Below are 14,888 nucleotides of genomic sequence, written 5' to 3'. Positions count from 1 at the left end.
TTCTGGCGAAACCTTTGTAGCGCTTGTCTTGAACCTTTCTGACAGTAACCTGCGTGTGCCGTAGGCACTGTTCTCCGCAACTGTACAGGCCTCTAAACACCGTGCGTCGTAGCAGTAGCACAGCCCGCAGCGCTTTCACCATCAACTGCTTCCCCCATAAACCGGAGCGAATTCAACTTTGGCCCCAACTTAAGTCCGCCACAGAAAGACCGAATTCAAGCACTTCAAAGAAAATTCAATGGCTGCGTAGGCATGCCAATCAATGAGCTGGGCCACGCTATGTTGGCGCAGCAAAGAACTGACACCAGCTCTGAAGTTCCTGTTAGACATCACCCGCGTCGAGTCTCTGCCTCAGAACGTCCACAATTTGCCAAGCAAATGGATGACAAGCTTAAGCGTTGTATCATATCGGGCTCATTTAGTATCTGGACGTCCCCCGTAGTCCTTATCATAAAGAAAGAAGGCATGATTCATTTCTGTGTGGACTATCGACGGCTAAACAGCGTCACCAAGCTTGACGAGTACCTGCTTCCACGCCTTGACGATGCCCTTGACCACCTGCATAGTGCCCGTTTTTTTACTACAGAGGATCTTGTTTCTGGCTATTGGCAGGTAGGACTCGTTTCAAATGACGCTGAGAAGACCACTTTTAAAAGTTCTGATGGCCTCTACAAGATTAACCGCCTGCCATTTGTCTTTTCAATGCTTTGCTGCAATTCCGGAAATAATGGACCGGTTCTTAGGCATCTCAAGTAGTCGACGGCATTGGTTTAAATAGTCGACATCATAGTCTGCGGACCCGCGCTTCCCGTACACCGCAGGCATTTGAAAATGGTTTTGCGTGCTCTCCGAGACGCTCGGCTGTTCTTTAGGCTTTCCAACTGCTTGTTTTGCTTCTCAGAAGGTACCTACTTGGGGCACGTACTCAGCACCCTAGGCGTCACCACTGATCTCACGAAGCTCCACGCTATTGCTGTATTCCGCCTCCCACCACGACTAAAAAGCTCAAACGTTTCTTGAGCTTTGCCTCACATTTAAGACGTTTTGTTCCTGACTTCAATTCTCGCGTCGCACCACTTAACGTGCTACTTAAGAAAGAAGTTCGCTGTAAATGATGTCGGAACCAAGAAGCTGCCTTCTGCGACCTCAAGACTGCCCTTAAAGCACCAACGACGCTTGCACACTATGACGAGAATGGCCCTAGGATTCTACACGCTGATGCTAGTGGTCTTGACCTCGAAGATGTATTCTTGCAAGCTAACAAGGAAGGGCAGGAGAGGCCGGTCGCTTATGCAACTCGACGGCTCAGTGAACCACGGAGCCGATACCACGCTTCTGAACTAGAGTGCTTGGTGGTAGTTTGGGGAGTCAAAACATTTTGTCCATACGTTTATGGTAAAATCTTCACGGTCGTTGCCACAACTTTGCCCTTCGCTGGCTCCAAACAAAAAAGATCTCAATGATAATTTCACCAGGTGGGCTCTCAAACTCAAGATTACAACTTTTCTATTGTCTATTGCAGCGGTGCTCGCTATCAAGACACTGACAACCTATATCGCGACCCGACAAATTTCAGTGACATTTCTCCGGTCACTGCAGTGCCTGATGCTTAATTTACAAAATATACAGCTACAAGATGCCAAAATCACTGATATAACCCGGTGACTATCCGGGTAAGTACGCAGTCCCAAGCGTCGTCGAGACAGTCTTTCTGCTTCGTATGTCATCCGAGTGGGAATCATGTATCACCGAAATTATCGAAATGGCTCATGCGGGCCTCTTGTGCCAGTAGCCGTGTGACAATTGGTGCTATTCATGCGTCACGACGCCCGAACGGCCGGTCCCTTCGGGCTGCACAAGACGCTGGCACGCATCCAAGAGAGGTCTTGGTGGCGGCGCATGCTGGTTTTGTTGTGCATGGTGTGTAAAACACGGAAGGCTGTCATGAATCCCAAATCAGTCCTCATGCCACTTAGCCCCTCCGGAAACACAATTTGAGATTGTGGGAGTTGATGATATGGGACCGTTTCCACATACATCGCGCGGCAACAAATTTCTCAATGTCGCTATGGATTGCCTCACGAAGTGGACCGAAGACAGGGCCACTCCTAACTCTTCGACGCAGCACGTTCTCATGTACATCAACGAGTGCGTCGTTTTTTGACACGGCAAGCCACGCTTGCTCATCATTGACCACTGCACGGCCTTCTCGTAACGCGCGATCAGAAACCTACTGAATGGCCATCGAATTCGACATGACATGGCCACTCCTCAGCTCCCCCAAAGAAATGGTCTGGTGGAACGTACAAATCGTACCATAAGGAACGTTTTGTCTTCTTACATGAGTCCTAATCATAACGATTAGGAAGAATACGTTGTCGCAGCTGTCTTCGCCCTCAATACGTCACAGCAGGAAATCACATGGGAGTCACCGTTCAAGTTTGTTTATAGAAGGACGCAAAGGCTTCCGCAAGAGAGGTTCTTTGGTTTTAACACAATGGTGCGCAACTATCCGGATGACACCAAAACTTCGAAGCTAATTCGAAAAGCTCGCTTTAAAGCACACTTGGTCATAACGCATCACCAGATGAAATTCCCCTCGCCTTCCAACGAGAACTACACCACTTCGAAACCATGAGACCTCGTGCTGGTTCGACGCACTCAGCGCGCTCTGCAGCATCGCCAGAAGTTTCTTCCCCAATTTTCCGGCCCATTTAGAACAGTGGAATCCCTAAGCCCTGTTACTTTCTGCCTGGAAGACATTCCCGAACTGGGCACAAAAGCAGAAACCAAGTTTTTCCCGCCCATGCAACCAACATGAAACTTTATGTGCCACGTGATTTCTGTATTCACGCCTTTTTGTCTTCCCGCTCAGACTTCAATAGAGAGGACGGCGAATGTAGTGGACCATACCGACGAAGTCGCTAGCGTGTGAGGAGTAGTCCAGAGAAAGAGGACGATGAAGACAGTGTTGGTTTTAGATTGTGGTTGGTTTAGATTGTATGTATCAGTATTCATTCGAGTTGCGGGCAGCGTGGTGAGAGTAAAATGTGAATGCTCTGACGAAAAAAGCGTGTAATCCGATGGCTTCGTTGGCTGTAAATCAATAATTACCTACAAAACTTTCCTTAAGGGAAGAATAACGGGGAAGTGGACCGTGGGAACTTGTCCTCACATGATCATTCCCTCTGTCATAAGCAGGATTTTCTCCTCGCCCGTGAGGCCAGGCAGCACGAGAGAGTCATGACACATGATCATTCCCTCTGTCATAAGCAGGATTTTCTCCTCGCCCGTGAGGCCAGGCAGCACGAGAGAGTCATGACACATGATCATTCCCTCTGTCATAAGCAGGATTTTCTCCTCGCCCGCGAGGCCAGGCAGCACGAGCGAGTCATGACACCAACCGGGACGACTCACATCCTATGTTGGACGAAGATTCTTCAACGAGACCCAACCGGGGTCATACGACCACAGCCCGCCCTGCAAAAGGCTTGCTTCGTTGAGCCTTTGCGTGAACAGCATGACCGTTACATCACCTCCGGTGACCGCACTTGGATTCGAACCTGCCATCCGGCGACCAGAGAATGCTGTGGTTCTTGACCACCCACCCAGCGGTCGGGTGGTGTAGAAGTAGTTTCGGTATATTATATAGAATCGAGTTGTGCGCAGACATCTCGCATAATATAGGAGTGCTCTGATAAAAAAAGCTTGTGACCAGGTGGCCGCGATGGCTCTAAATCAATATATAGCTACAAAGCTTTCCTTTAGAGAAAAATTAATGGGGAAGTGGGCTGGGGCCACCCGACAACAGACGATAATTTTATCGTTCATCTGCTGCCTTTTCTCCTCACCCGCGAGGCCAGGCAGCATGGACGAGTCCTGACCTCTACCGGGAAGACTCACACCCCATGTTGGGCGAGCATTTTTTAATTAACATTCAACCGGGGCCACACGACCACAGCCCGCCAAGTGACACGCCTGTTTCGTAAAGGTAGCGTGTCAACAGGATGACTATGACGTCACCTTATATGACACCAATCCGATTCGCACCTACCGCCTGCCAGCCAGAAAATGCTGTGGTTCTTGACCAATCACACACTGGTCGGCTGATCTATTATCAGTTATTTTATAATATATAAATTCGAGTTGCGGGCAGAGTTGTCGGAATAAAATGCTAGCGCTCCGACTAAAACAAACTAGTTAGTGACCCGACGATCTCGTTAGTAGTAAGTCAATACATAGCTACAAAGCTTTTCTTAAGGGAAAAATAATGGCGAATGCGACTGTGGCCACCCACTCTCAGAACATCACCACAAGTTCACCCACCTGTGCGGCGGGTGACTGCCTGTGGTGCTTGCACAGATGTACACACCATAAGCCACGCAAAAGTGTTCACCTATGGCCAGTGTAGCTTACACTACGTATAGTCCCACTACGATGGGGCAAATCTGAAGACCTGCATCAAGTCCCTCGTAGGAAAGTCTACTGTTTCTTTTAAAATGCAATCTTCTGGATGTAAAACACGAATACGACCGCATTGGGTCACTCTGTGTTCAAGCTGTTCAAGCTGACGAACTTCTGAATGATGCTACTTGACAGCAGTTTACTCTCTGCGATGCTTACCATGCGAGATAAGTCCTCCAAGCTCAGTGACCACTCCGGACAAGAGAGGAAAGAAAGGGCTCCAGGCAATGTCGGTGCAATACGCCACAAGCACGTCTCCTTTCTGCGTGTGAAAACAGCATTTCTTGAAGAGCACAAGCGACCACGTCTGTTCACGACCACACGGCTTTCCACAAACTTTGTGTTGCTCAAACTAAACATATAAAAACTATTTATTCAGGCAGTGATTCTCAGTGTCTCGATAAAAGCATGATAATGCGGTTACCTGAATTGTAGTGGCCTCTTCGATGGTGTGCACCACACGAGCCGGACCTTCCGCGGTTCCACCACTTACTGGTGTGCCTGTATACAAAACGAATTGAGCTAAGGAGCTGTTGTACAACAAGATCTTGCATGCGTTCTGTTACTAAGAAGGCCACCTTATATATTTATTTAATGAAATACTTGACTAATAATGTATCTTATCGACAGCGCCCCGCGACCTCGGAACGATTATGCAAAAATTATCCTGTTGTCACGATCCTAATGTGACGTCAGTATTGGCACTCCGCAAACACTTGATAACCTTAGTGCGATCACTACTTGCGTACCTTAACTTTTGTTGCGGAACCTGTGAAAGTGAACACAAAAAATGAGGACCGATACATGATAACTTTTCCGCATATAAGCTATGTTGTGGTATTTGAGAGCCATGAAGATCATTTGGTCTAACACTTCTATGAAGACCTAGAGTCAGCCATTAATAAAGACACAGTGTACTATTCTGATGGGTGTTTTTAATGCCAAAGTAGGCAAGAAACAGGCCGGAGACCATGCAGTGGGGGAATATGGCATCGGCTCTAGAAATGCCGGAGGTGCGTTATTAGTAGAGTTCGGAGAACGCAAGAATTTACGGAATATGAATACCTTCTTCAGGACACAGGCAAACCGTAAGTGGACGCGGCAAAATGCTAATGGCGAAACACAATATGAAATTGACTTCATTCTGTGTACACACTCAGGCAATGTACAGGATGCAGAAGTAGTTAGCAAGATTAGATGCAGTGATGATAAAATGGCAAGAGCTCGTGTGAACCAAGATATAAGAAAACAAAGGCAAAAACTTATACGCAAGCAGCCAATTCTCAACTAGGGGTGAGAGGCAAAAATACAGGACTCCAGAGTTTTACTTCAGAAACAATCAGAAACGATTCGCTGTACAGAAGCGAAAAGAACAAGAATGGTATTGGGAGAAACTATAATAGTCCAAGAGACTTCGACATCCCACCAGTAACGACATAGGAGCTTAGGAAAGCCCCAGAAGGATTGCAAACAGGCAAAGTCGCTGGTGAGTATAAAGTAACAATAGACCTCCTGAAAAATGGTGCACAAATTATTAGAAAAATTAGCCACCTTATATACAAAGTGTCTCTTGACGGGACTGGTACCAGAATCTTTAAATAACGCCAACATCATCTTAATCGATGAAAAAGGAGGCATCAAGAACTTGATAAATAACAGGCCGATCAGCTTACTCTACGTTCTCTACAAACTATTTACAAAAAGACTAGCTAATAGAATTAAGACAATATTAGAGTTCAATCAGCCAAAAGACCAAGCAAGGCTTCGTGCCAGCTACTCTACAATAGCCCATATTCATACTATCAATCAGGTAATAGGGAAATGCGCTAAATACAAGCAACCCTATACATTACGTTTATAGGTTACGAGAATGCGTTTGACTCAGTCGAGACATCAACAGTAATGCAAGCACTACGCAACCAGGGTGTCGCAGAGCCCTACATAAACATTTCGGAAGAAATCTACAGAGGATCCACAGCCACCATATTTCTCCATTAAGAAAGCGAAAAAATTCTAACATTGAAGGGTGTAAGGCAGGGAGACACGATCACTCCAATACTATTCACTGCGTGCTTACATGAGGTATTTAGAGTTCTAGGTTGGGAGGAGTTCGGAATAAGAGTTAATGGAGAGTACCTTAGTAACCTGCAATTCACTGATGACGATGCCGGGATGAGTAACTCGGGGAACGAATTAAAGTTCATGATTACTGAACTGGACATAGAAAGCAAAAAAGTAGGTCCGACAATTAATATGCACAAAACAAATGTAATGTGCAATAATCTCGGCAGAAAGCAGCACTTTGTGATACGTAGAGGGGCGCTGGAACTACTAAAGGAATATGTCTGCTTAAGACAGGTAATAACCACGGAGTTGAACCACAAGATTAAAGTAACTAGAAGAATAACAATGAGGTAGAGCATATTTGGCAAGCATTCTGAAATCATGACTGGTATATTGCCACTATCTCTCAAGAGAAAGGTATAACAGTTGCATCTAGCCAGTACTTACCTACAAAGCAGAAACCTGGAGGCTTAAAATTAGGGCTCAGCTTAAATTGAGGACGACGCAGCGAGTGATTGCAAGTAAATTGATAGGTGTAACCTTACTGAGAGACAAGAAGAGAGCAGAGCGGCTCAGGACACAAACCAGGGTTAAGAATATCAAAGTTGAAATCGAGAAAAAGAAATGAACATGAACCGGACACGTAGCATGTAGGCAGGATAACGGATGGTCGTTAAGGGTAACTGGTTAGATTCCCAGATAAAGCCAACGCAAGAAGTAGAGACAGAGAGTTATGTGGGCCGATGAGAATAAGAAGTTTGTGGGTATACCTAACGTGGCAACAGAAAGCGCAAGACCGGGTAGATTGGCGGATCATGGGAGAGGCTTTTGCCCTGCAGTGGGCGTAGTCAGGCTGATGATGGTATTCATTATGATGATGATTATTATGACGACGACGACGATGATGATGATGATAATGATGATGACTGTATTTGAGAACAGGAGGCATTTTTTTCTATCTGATCGAAACAGCTCCGATTTGTTTCTGTGCAAAGTATTTGGTGTGATTGGTCGCCAGTGTGGGCCACTGGTCACGGTGCTACTGACTTTAAAGGTGCAAATTCGAGCCCAGTAGCACTTTATTCGTAGCTAAATTTTTGAGGCCTGTGTTCAAAGTTGCCGTTTGGTAGATTTCAATCGTAGCCAGAAGTCAAGCTAAATTTTCCCGAAGTAGGCAAGCCACTAAATAACATCACCAAGTTCATGGCAAAATGACAGAAAAGTGGTGTTTTGAAACGAGTTTTAATATTAAACGTTAGTGATATCAGTTTGAGTTTGCCAAAATAGAAATACTACAGCAGTTCTTTTCGCAGCTTGCATGTTTTCCAAGCCACGAGCAAGTTGCTAACTTGTTGGAGTTACTTTTATTCCACCAGGGGCTTTAATCACTTAGAGGCAGAGCATGTACCAGCGTCGCAGCGACGTGTCACTATTGGTCCCGCATAGCGCCAAAATTGGAGACGCCATATTTCAAAACACAAAGTCTTTTTTAGGGCTGGTGTGACCGTAAACCTAGTAAACACCGACGGGTTTTTTCAGAACGAAACGGAAAAAATTTCAGCCAATTCGCGTTGCGAGGCACCACCTAAAGAAATCTCTCTCCTCTGAACGAAAATCGCTCGTGAAAGCTAGGCGCTGGGTGAAAGCAAGAAAGCGAAACAGGAGAGGATGGTGAGTGGCTGTGTCGGGGGCATTATGTGGCCGCTAGCAATAACGCTGTAGTATTTGACGTGACATGTAAAAATTCTGACACGCGTCATCACTTGTCAGTAGAACGACGGCCGGCTCTCTGTTCGCCGCTGTCAGTGCCAGGTGTGATCTCACTTTGCCCTTCTCGGCCAGAAGTTCGGCCTAATAAACTGTTTCATTTAAAAAAAGCCGCCTCTCGCTGCGGCCGCATCCCGACCCCGTGGCGACTTACTGGTTTCTGTAAGTATGGATGTCCATTGCGGGTATATGTATACGTTCAATGTATATGTATATCTTCAGTGGTGTTTTGATGTGTACGATTACAATGTGTGTGTCTATGTCGCTCCTGTATATGTAAGGTAAGCTTCGAGCATTCCATGGTAAAGTACAGGATTTCTGCTAGATTGTAGAAAATGTCGGACGTAGATTTCGAGTATTTTTAACGTAATGTTTAGCAAAAAGAGTATTCGCAGGTGGTAGGGTAGGATCGAATCGCGGCTGCGGTGGCCCCACTTTTAATGGAGAAAGAGTGGCATGAGGTCTGTATGCTTAGATATACAGGAGCATTTTGAAAAAAACACCACCTGGCCGATATTGCCTGTAGTCATCCACTACGCCGCCTCTGATAATCATAAGGTGGTTTCGTGACTTTAACCACAGATGTAATGTCACGTGCTTGTTGCAAAAAAAACGTGGGTAGTTTTGCATGTGCCGTGAAGTACTATGAAATGGACGTAAAAGAACTCGCTTTCGCGTTTTATTAAAGAGACGGAACTGTTTTTGGTATCTCTATATCTGCGGCAAGACCTCTGTTTCGACGTTGTGACATTGGTGCAGGTGCTGGAGCCTACAATCTGATGCAGGACAGTCTTGGTTCACCTAGTCCAGAGACTCAGCCCCTCGTCATGACTCCGGTGCACCGATTGAGTAGGCACCTACTAGGCCTAAGTCTGGAGTCCGCACTTCTGCCTCTTACCAGCATGGCAGCTCTCACCACAGCCACGGTTATCCTTCCATCGCACACCGCTCTTGCCTCCCAGGTGACACTTGAACATCCTCGCGTACCTGCATTTCTCAGTGGGGAAGTGTATGAAAATGCCGAGGACTGGTTCGAACAGTTAAAACAGGTCGTTTTATTCAACCACTGGAGCGAACAGTAGAAACTAGGTTATGCATATTTCACACTGGAAAATAGCGCTCGCACGTGCTATGTGAACCACGACGCTACTTTCCTATCTTGAGAACATTGCCTTCGGAAGCTTCTCGACACATTCTTGAACTCGAACCAACAGGATCATGCACATCAACTGATCGAGGCCCACTTGCAAATACCTAATGAAAGAGCCGCAGTGTACGCAGAGGGTATGACCCGCCTTTTTCGACAAGCTGACACTGACATGCCCATGGCGAAAAAGGTGCGCAACCTAACCAGTGTTCGCTGGCCTCGTATGAAATCTACCTACAACAGTAGATGGATTCATAAGAGAGGCGACTGTCATCAAGTGCGCACTGCAAAAAAAATGCCGATAAATTGACCACATGCTGAACAACACGGCAGTATGTGATGCAGCTCAGAACACTGCCGTGTGCTCATATTTGGGTGCAGGTTAAAGAACTCTAGAGGGTCGAAATTTTCAGAGCTCTTCACAGCGCCATCTCTCACAATAAAATGGTGGTTTTGGAACGTTAAACATCGCATAACAATCAATAAATCAATCAGAACACTGCCGTCTGCAAAAGTTCCCTACGACAAATGATTAGCGAAATACTGCATGAGGAACTTCGGGCGCTCTGCATTCCTTCTACTCAGCACTTCCTTAAGTGTCAAAACGTCAAACGGAGGTCCTAACAAAAAGACCAAGATACCAGAAGTAAGTCGGTCTTCTTCTTCTTCTTCTTCTTCTTCTTCTTCTTCTTCTTCTTCTTCTTCTTCTTCTTCTTCTTTTTCTTCTTTTTCTTTTTCTTTCTCTTTTTCTTTCTTCTTCTTTTTCTTCTTCTTCTTCTTCTTCTTCTTTCTCTTTTCCTTTTTCCTTTTCTTTTTCTTTCTTCTTCTTCTTCTTCTTCTTCTTCTTCTTCTTCTTCTTCTTCTTCTTCTTCTTCTTCTTCTTCTTCTTCTTCTTCTTCTTCCTCGTCTTCTTCTTCTTCTTCTTCTTCTTCTTCTTCTTCTTCTTCTTCTTCTTCTTCTTCTTCTTCTTCTTCTTCTTCTTCTTCTTCTTCTTCTTCTTCTTCTTGTTCTTCTTCTCCAGCTTCTCATCTCACGGCTTTTACCCAATGCAGGGGATTGGCCGAGTTCTGTGTCAATTTGTTTTTTTTTCTTCGCAATACTACTCGTATAAGCTAGGGAAAGGTTTCAAAAAAAAAATACTGAATATTATTATTTAAACGTTTCAATTAATGAAGAATTCAGCTTTATATTCTTTTAGTCTGACTGATAAATTCCTCTATTTCGTAGTAAATATCCCTGTGACAGTAACTCAGAGTAGAGGCGCCGATTGATAGAAAAACTGATACGGATATTTCCAGACCCAAGTTCTGAAGAGGTGGTGGTATGAATTTTTTTCTCAATGACTTATAGCGGCGACAGGATAGAAAGTAATGACTGATTGTTTCCTCCTCCTTAAAAAGATACACACAGGAGACAACGCTTGACATGCTCTATGCAGGTAAAAGTTGAGGGAAATAACCCGGTAGCGAAGTATGGTTATGGCCACTTCAATTATTCTCGACCGTGATAACTCACTTCAGGGAAATAAAAAGTGCTTGTATTCTGGAGAAGCTGTCGAGACGGGGTCTGATAAGCATTTTTTGAAAGTTAAGGTGCAGAATCGTGCAATTGTAATGTTGTTGTCTGTGGGAAAACCGGAATGATTGGCATCAAAATCAACGCCTTTGCTTAAGAATCAGAGCTTTTGTACCCAACTTAAGTGAAGACGTTGTAGGTGCATGGTAAATAGTATTCTGAAAAGCTTTAGAAGAGGCGTTTCACCAGAAACAGAGAGAAGGACACACAGATAATGAGTCAGTGATGATTGTTACTACTGTAATTAAACTGGGTAACTTTTGGAGAGCTATTAATATGGCCATAAATTTAGATATAACAACTGGGATATAATCTGGCAGTCGTAACGAAAAAGACGAATCAAGTTGAGGGCAGAATATTCTTATGCCAGCTTTTCCCTCAGTTTGCGATGCATCCGTTGCAATAACCACATTCGTCGGCAGAATATTTAGATGTTCTTGTATTAGTCTTTTTATATTTCCGTGACGTAAGTAAGAATTTCGCGTGGTTCGAAAAAATATTGTGGTAGATAATGTCTGTGAATTTAGGTTCCATTGTCAAGAGAAAGGGAGAGAGAGATAGGTTCATTTACAGAAAGGCAGGGAGGTCGGCCTGAGCGATAGCTTGCTCTAGCCTGCTACTCTGCACTGGGGGAGGAGAAAGGAGAACATAAAGATTAATGTATGACGGTGGTGAGATAGAGAGGTGAGTATGTTCTTTCAAGCTTAGACAAATTTTATACCCGTGTTTGTTTATACCAGTTGCTTCCAAAAAGGTTATAAGCGCTCTTATGACCACAATGGCACTGTTGCTGTCTAGCCAAGGGCCCAACACGGTCTCATCAGTTAATAACCTACTGCCATATCGTTCAGTAGAAGAAATCAGTGTTTGTCGTTTACGTGCGTATGCTGGGCAGACACAAGATATGTACTCAAGTGTTTCTGGTGCATTACAGTGTTAACAATTAGGACTGGTGTCACTGCGACCGATGATATGTGCGTAACGTCTGGTGTACGTCACACCTAACGAATGCGGTGAATCATACCTGTGAGTTGCCGTTTCAATGTAGGGAGAATGCGGAACCTCATTTCCGGGTCCAATTTGTGAAGTCGCCAGTGTCGCCTTTCTGGGTTTCACGAGCTGACACGAACGCCCTGCTTCGCTGCGTGATGCGCCGCTAAACTATGGTCAAAAGACGCACGTCATGAATTTGCACATTCAGGGAGTCGAGTAATGTTTGTGCAAATATTATTTGTGGCTTGCGGATTCTAGGCCAGTGCTCGGAGAAAAATATATCGGGATTGGAGATTAAAACTATTTGAGTATGTTTAGACAGTGTTTCGTACAACCGTAAGAAAGTGTGCACCGTAAGTAGGGCTAACTCTTTAATAGAAAGCACAAGCGAGTTCTTCTTTTTCGTCCATTTAGTAGTCCTTGATGGTACATGCAAAACTGTCATCGTCTTTCTTGCCGCAACTAAGTGACAATATTACTATTATCAGCAAACGTGGTTCTACTTTTGGAATAAGTTGATGTGCTTTTGCCTGGTTAGATTGTAGAATTCTGTGACAGAGCAGCGGAATTCCAACAGAAAGTGTCTGCGCTCTTTTTTGGAAGCGTGACTATACTCTTGTAATGGAACTTCTTCACTTTCGATCAGCCAGAGTATCAGCTCTCTGTCGAGAAAGTGTGCCTCCTATGCACCGCTGCGAGTTTCCAGCACTGCCGGAAAAAAGGTAAATATAAGAAAACCATTTACACCCGCAAAGAGAGTTGTCAGCACTGTTTTTGCCGCTTTGAGTGTGCCATCACGAATAGTGCTAATACGAGGCAGGCATTATGTTAGTTGAACCGGCTGATTTCTCAATAACCGTCGTTGGTAACGGGCGAAACAGCGTTATTTGGCAGTCAAAATTGCAGTTAACCGCAATATTCTAAACTGTGAAGAATTTCAATTGTCATTGTTATTGAAATGCTTTATGTTTTACCCAAAAAACGGAGCCTTATCAGTAAGTTTAACAACAATAATAAGGTTATAGATTTGAAGAAAGAATAGAACAAGAAGAGAAGGTAACCAGACGAATATGTTGCAGAAATGAAATGTGGACTTAGTACGGAAAAAAAAGTGGAGTAGGCCAGCGCAGACGCAGGAGTAGAGTTGTTCACTGAAGCACGGGCTTTGCTTGAGGTGCACGACTTACGGGCCTCGGCAATTCATTGATGAATACTTAGGAATGAAGACTGCAGGCTCTCTGAAAGGAATTTTCTGGCCGAAGAACATCAAATCTATTGTTACGCTGAAGCTGCAGCGTGTGAAGGAAGGAAAAAGAGAACGAAGTGGTCTGTTTTTGCAAGTAGATCGTTAAATATATGTTCGTGGCAAACTTTAGATTGTGCTACTAAGAGTGACCACTTGTCTATTAGTTTGTACCCAACTTTCCAAGAATACTTGCCGCCAAAAAGGCCGGCTTATTCCTCAACTGTAGAAAATTAAAAAAAGACTGGAGGGCTACATTTGATGGCCGCAAAGACATGCAAGATGACATTAGGGCTATGAGTCTGGGTGCAGCGTTAACAGATCAGTAAAAGACGCAAATTTTAAATTAAACTCGGCCACAAGAGGTAATTTTAGTCCATGGTGGACTGAAGAATGCATGAAAAGCTATAGAAAACGGAAAGCTGCATGGAAACAACTGCTCGTCAACCAACATTAAAAAAATTGGTATAATTTTAAATTCGCAGCAGCAGACTTGAAACACACAGCAAGGACAGCAAAATATGGCTATAATATGAAACGATATGATTATCTTTCTAGGGCTAAAAACAAAGATTTTTAAGATCGCAAAAGACCTACCACCCACTGAAAATATTGACTCTTCCACTTTTTCCCCCCGTGAACTCTCTGATTTAGTAGAAAATATTGCGAAAGGGCACCAAGAGAGATTTATGTCAAGTATGCCACTGCAGATTGTGAACCCAATGGCGGGCGAGGATTTCGAGAAGGTAACTTTAGATGAGCTGGCAGAGATAATGAGGCACTTATCTGCTTCAGCACCTGGACCAGATGGTGTAACAAATGCAACAATAAAAGTAATATTCAAGATTTCGAAAACTGAGGTCATTAATCTGGTGACTTTTTCTACGACAAAAGCTTGGATACCAGCGGAATGGAAGCTGCCTAAAGTGATTCCACTTTTAAAAAAAGCAGGAAAAAGGATTTGCTTTAGTCAATGTAAGGCCTATACCACTCACTTCAAATCTGTTAAAGCTAATTGAAATAGTTTTGAATGCCCAGGTATAAAATATATTAATAATAACGCAATATTAAACTCTAGTCAAATTGGTTTTAGATTTGGTTGCTGAATATGGTGTGTGCATGTTGATTTAGAGTGCCAAATACAACTGGCTCGGCGTCGGCGCCAATACTGTGCATTAGTTACTCTAGATATAGATAAAATGAACAATAGGGTTGAGCATTAAATTTTATTAGAGCAGATGGAATATCACCACTTTCCCAACTACATCACTGCGTGGGTGTCGGCGTTTTTAAGGGGGAGAGAATATTACTGGTTTAAAGATAGGTACTCATCGAATAGATATAAGCAGACACGTGGCGCACCACAGGGGCTGTCCTGTCGCCAGTTTTATTTAGCATATACTTAAGCTCCATTCCATCAACTAAGGATATTCAGTTACATGTAAACGCGGACGATATTGCTTTCTTTGCAAGTAATACAGACCTTCATTCTCTATACCAGAGTCTACAATATTATCTCCATATGATAGAAAGATGGCTCAAAACATACATATGACCCTGAACGTAAAGAAAAGTGCACTTCTTGCATTCTCTTTTCGGCAGCTTAACAACACCCCGTTAATATATAGGAATGAG

General features: G+C 44.1%; 1 protein-coding gene and 1 long non-coding RNA gene across 4 annotated transcripts in view; one reads left to right on the top strand and one right to left on the bottom strand.

Moving 5' to 3' along the window:
- Window positions 1-9,739, top strand: part of LOC142804207 (uncharacterized) — a 69,890-nt gene extending 60,151 nt beyond the window's left edge. Inside the window, exon 3 of the long non-coding RNA XR_012894511.1 lies at window positions 9,055-9,739. This is a non-coding gene — a long non-coding RNA (uncharacterized LOC142804207). The remainder of the gene's footprint in view (window positions 1-9,054) is intronic.
- Window positions 1-14,888, bottom strand: part of LOC119161150 (rifampicin phosphotransferase) — a 586,004-nt gene that overhangs the window by 38,058 nt on the left and 533,058 nt on the right. For all 3 annotated transcript variants that reach the window (XM_075890885.1, XM_037413539.2, XM_075890884.1), the window contains 2 exons: window positions 4,889-4,965; window positions 4,624-4,726 (listed from right to left, as the gene is read on the bottom strand). In XM_075890885.1, coding sequence (XP_075747000.1) covers window positions 4,624-4,726; window positions 4,889-4,965 — 180 coding nt within the window. The remainder of the gene's footprint in view (window positions 1-4,623; window positions 4,727-4,888; window positions 4,966-14,888) is intronic.

The sequence above is a fragment of the Rhipicephalus microplus genome, chromosome 3 (genome assembly GCF_043290135.1).
Source record: "Rhipicephalus microplus isolate Deutch F79 chromosome 3, USDA_Rmic, whole genome shotgun sequence".
In the NCBI taxonomy this organism is placed as follows: domain Eukaryota; kingdom Metazoa; phylum Arthropoda; class Arachnida; order Ixodida; family Ixodidae; genus Rhipicephalus; species Rhipicephalus microplus.
This window is presented reverse-complemented; position numbering and strand designations above follow the sequence as displayed.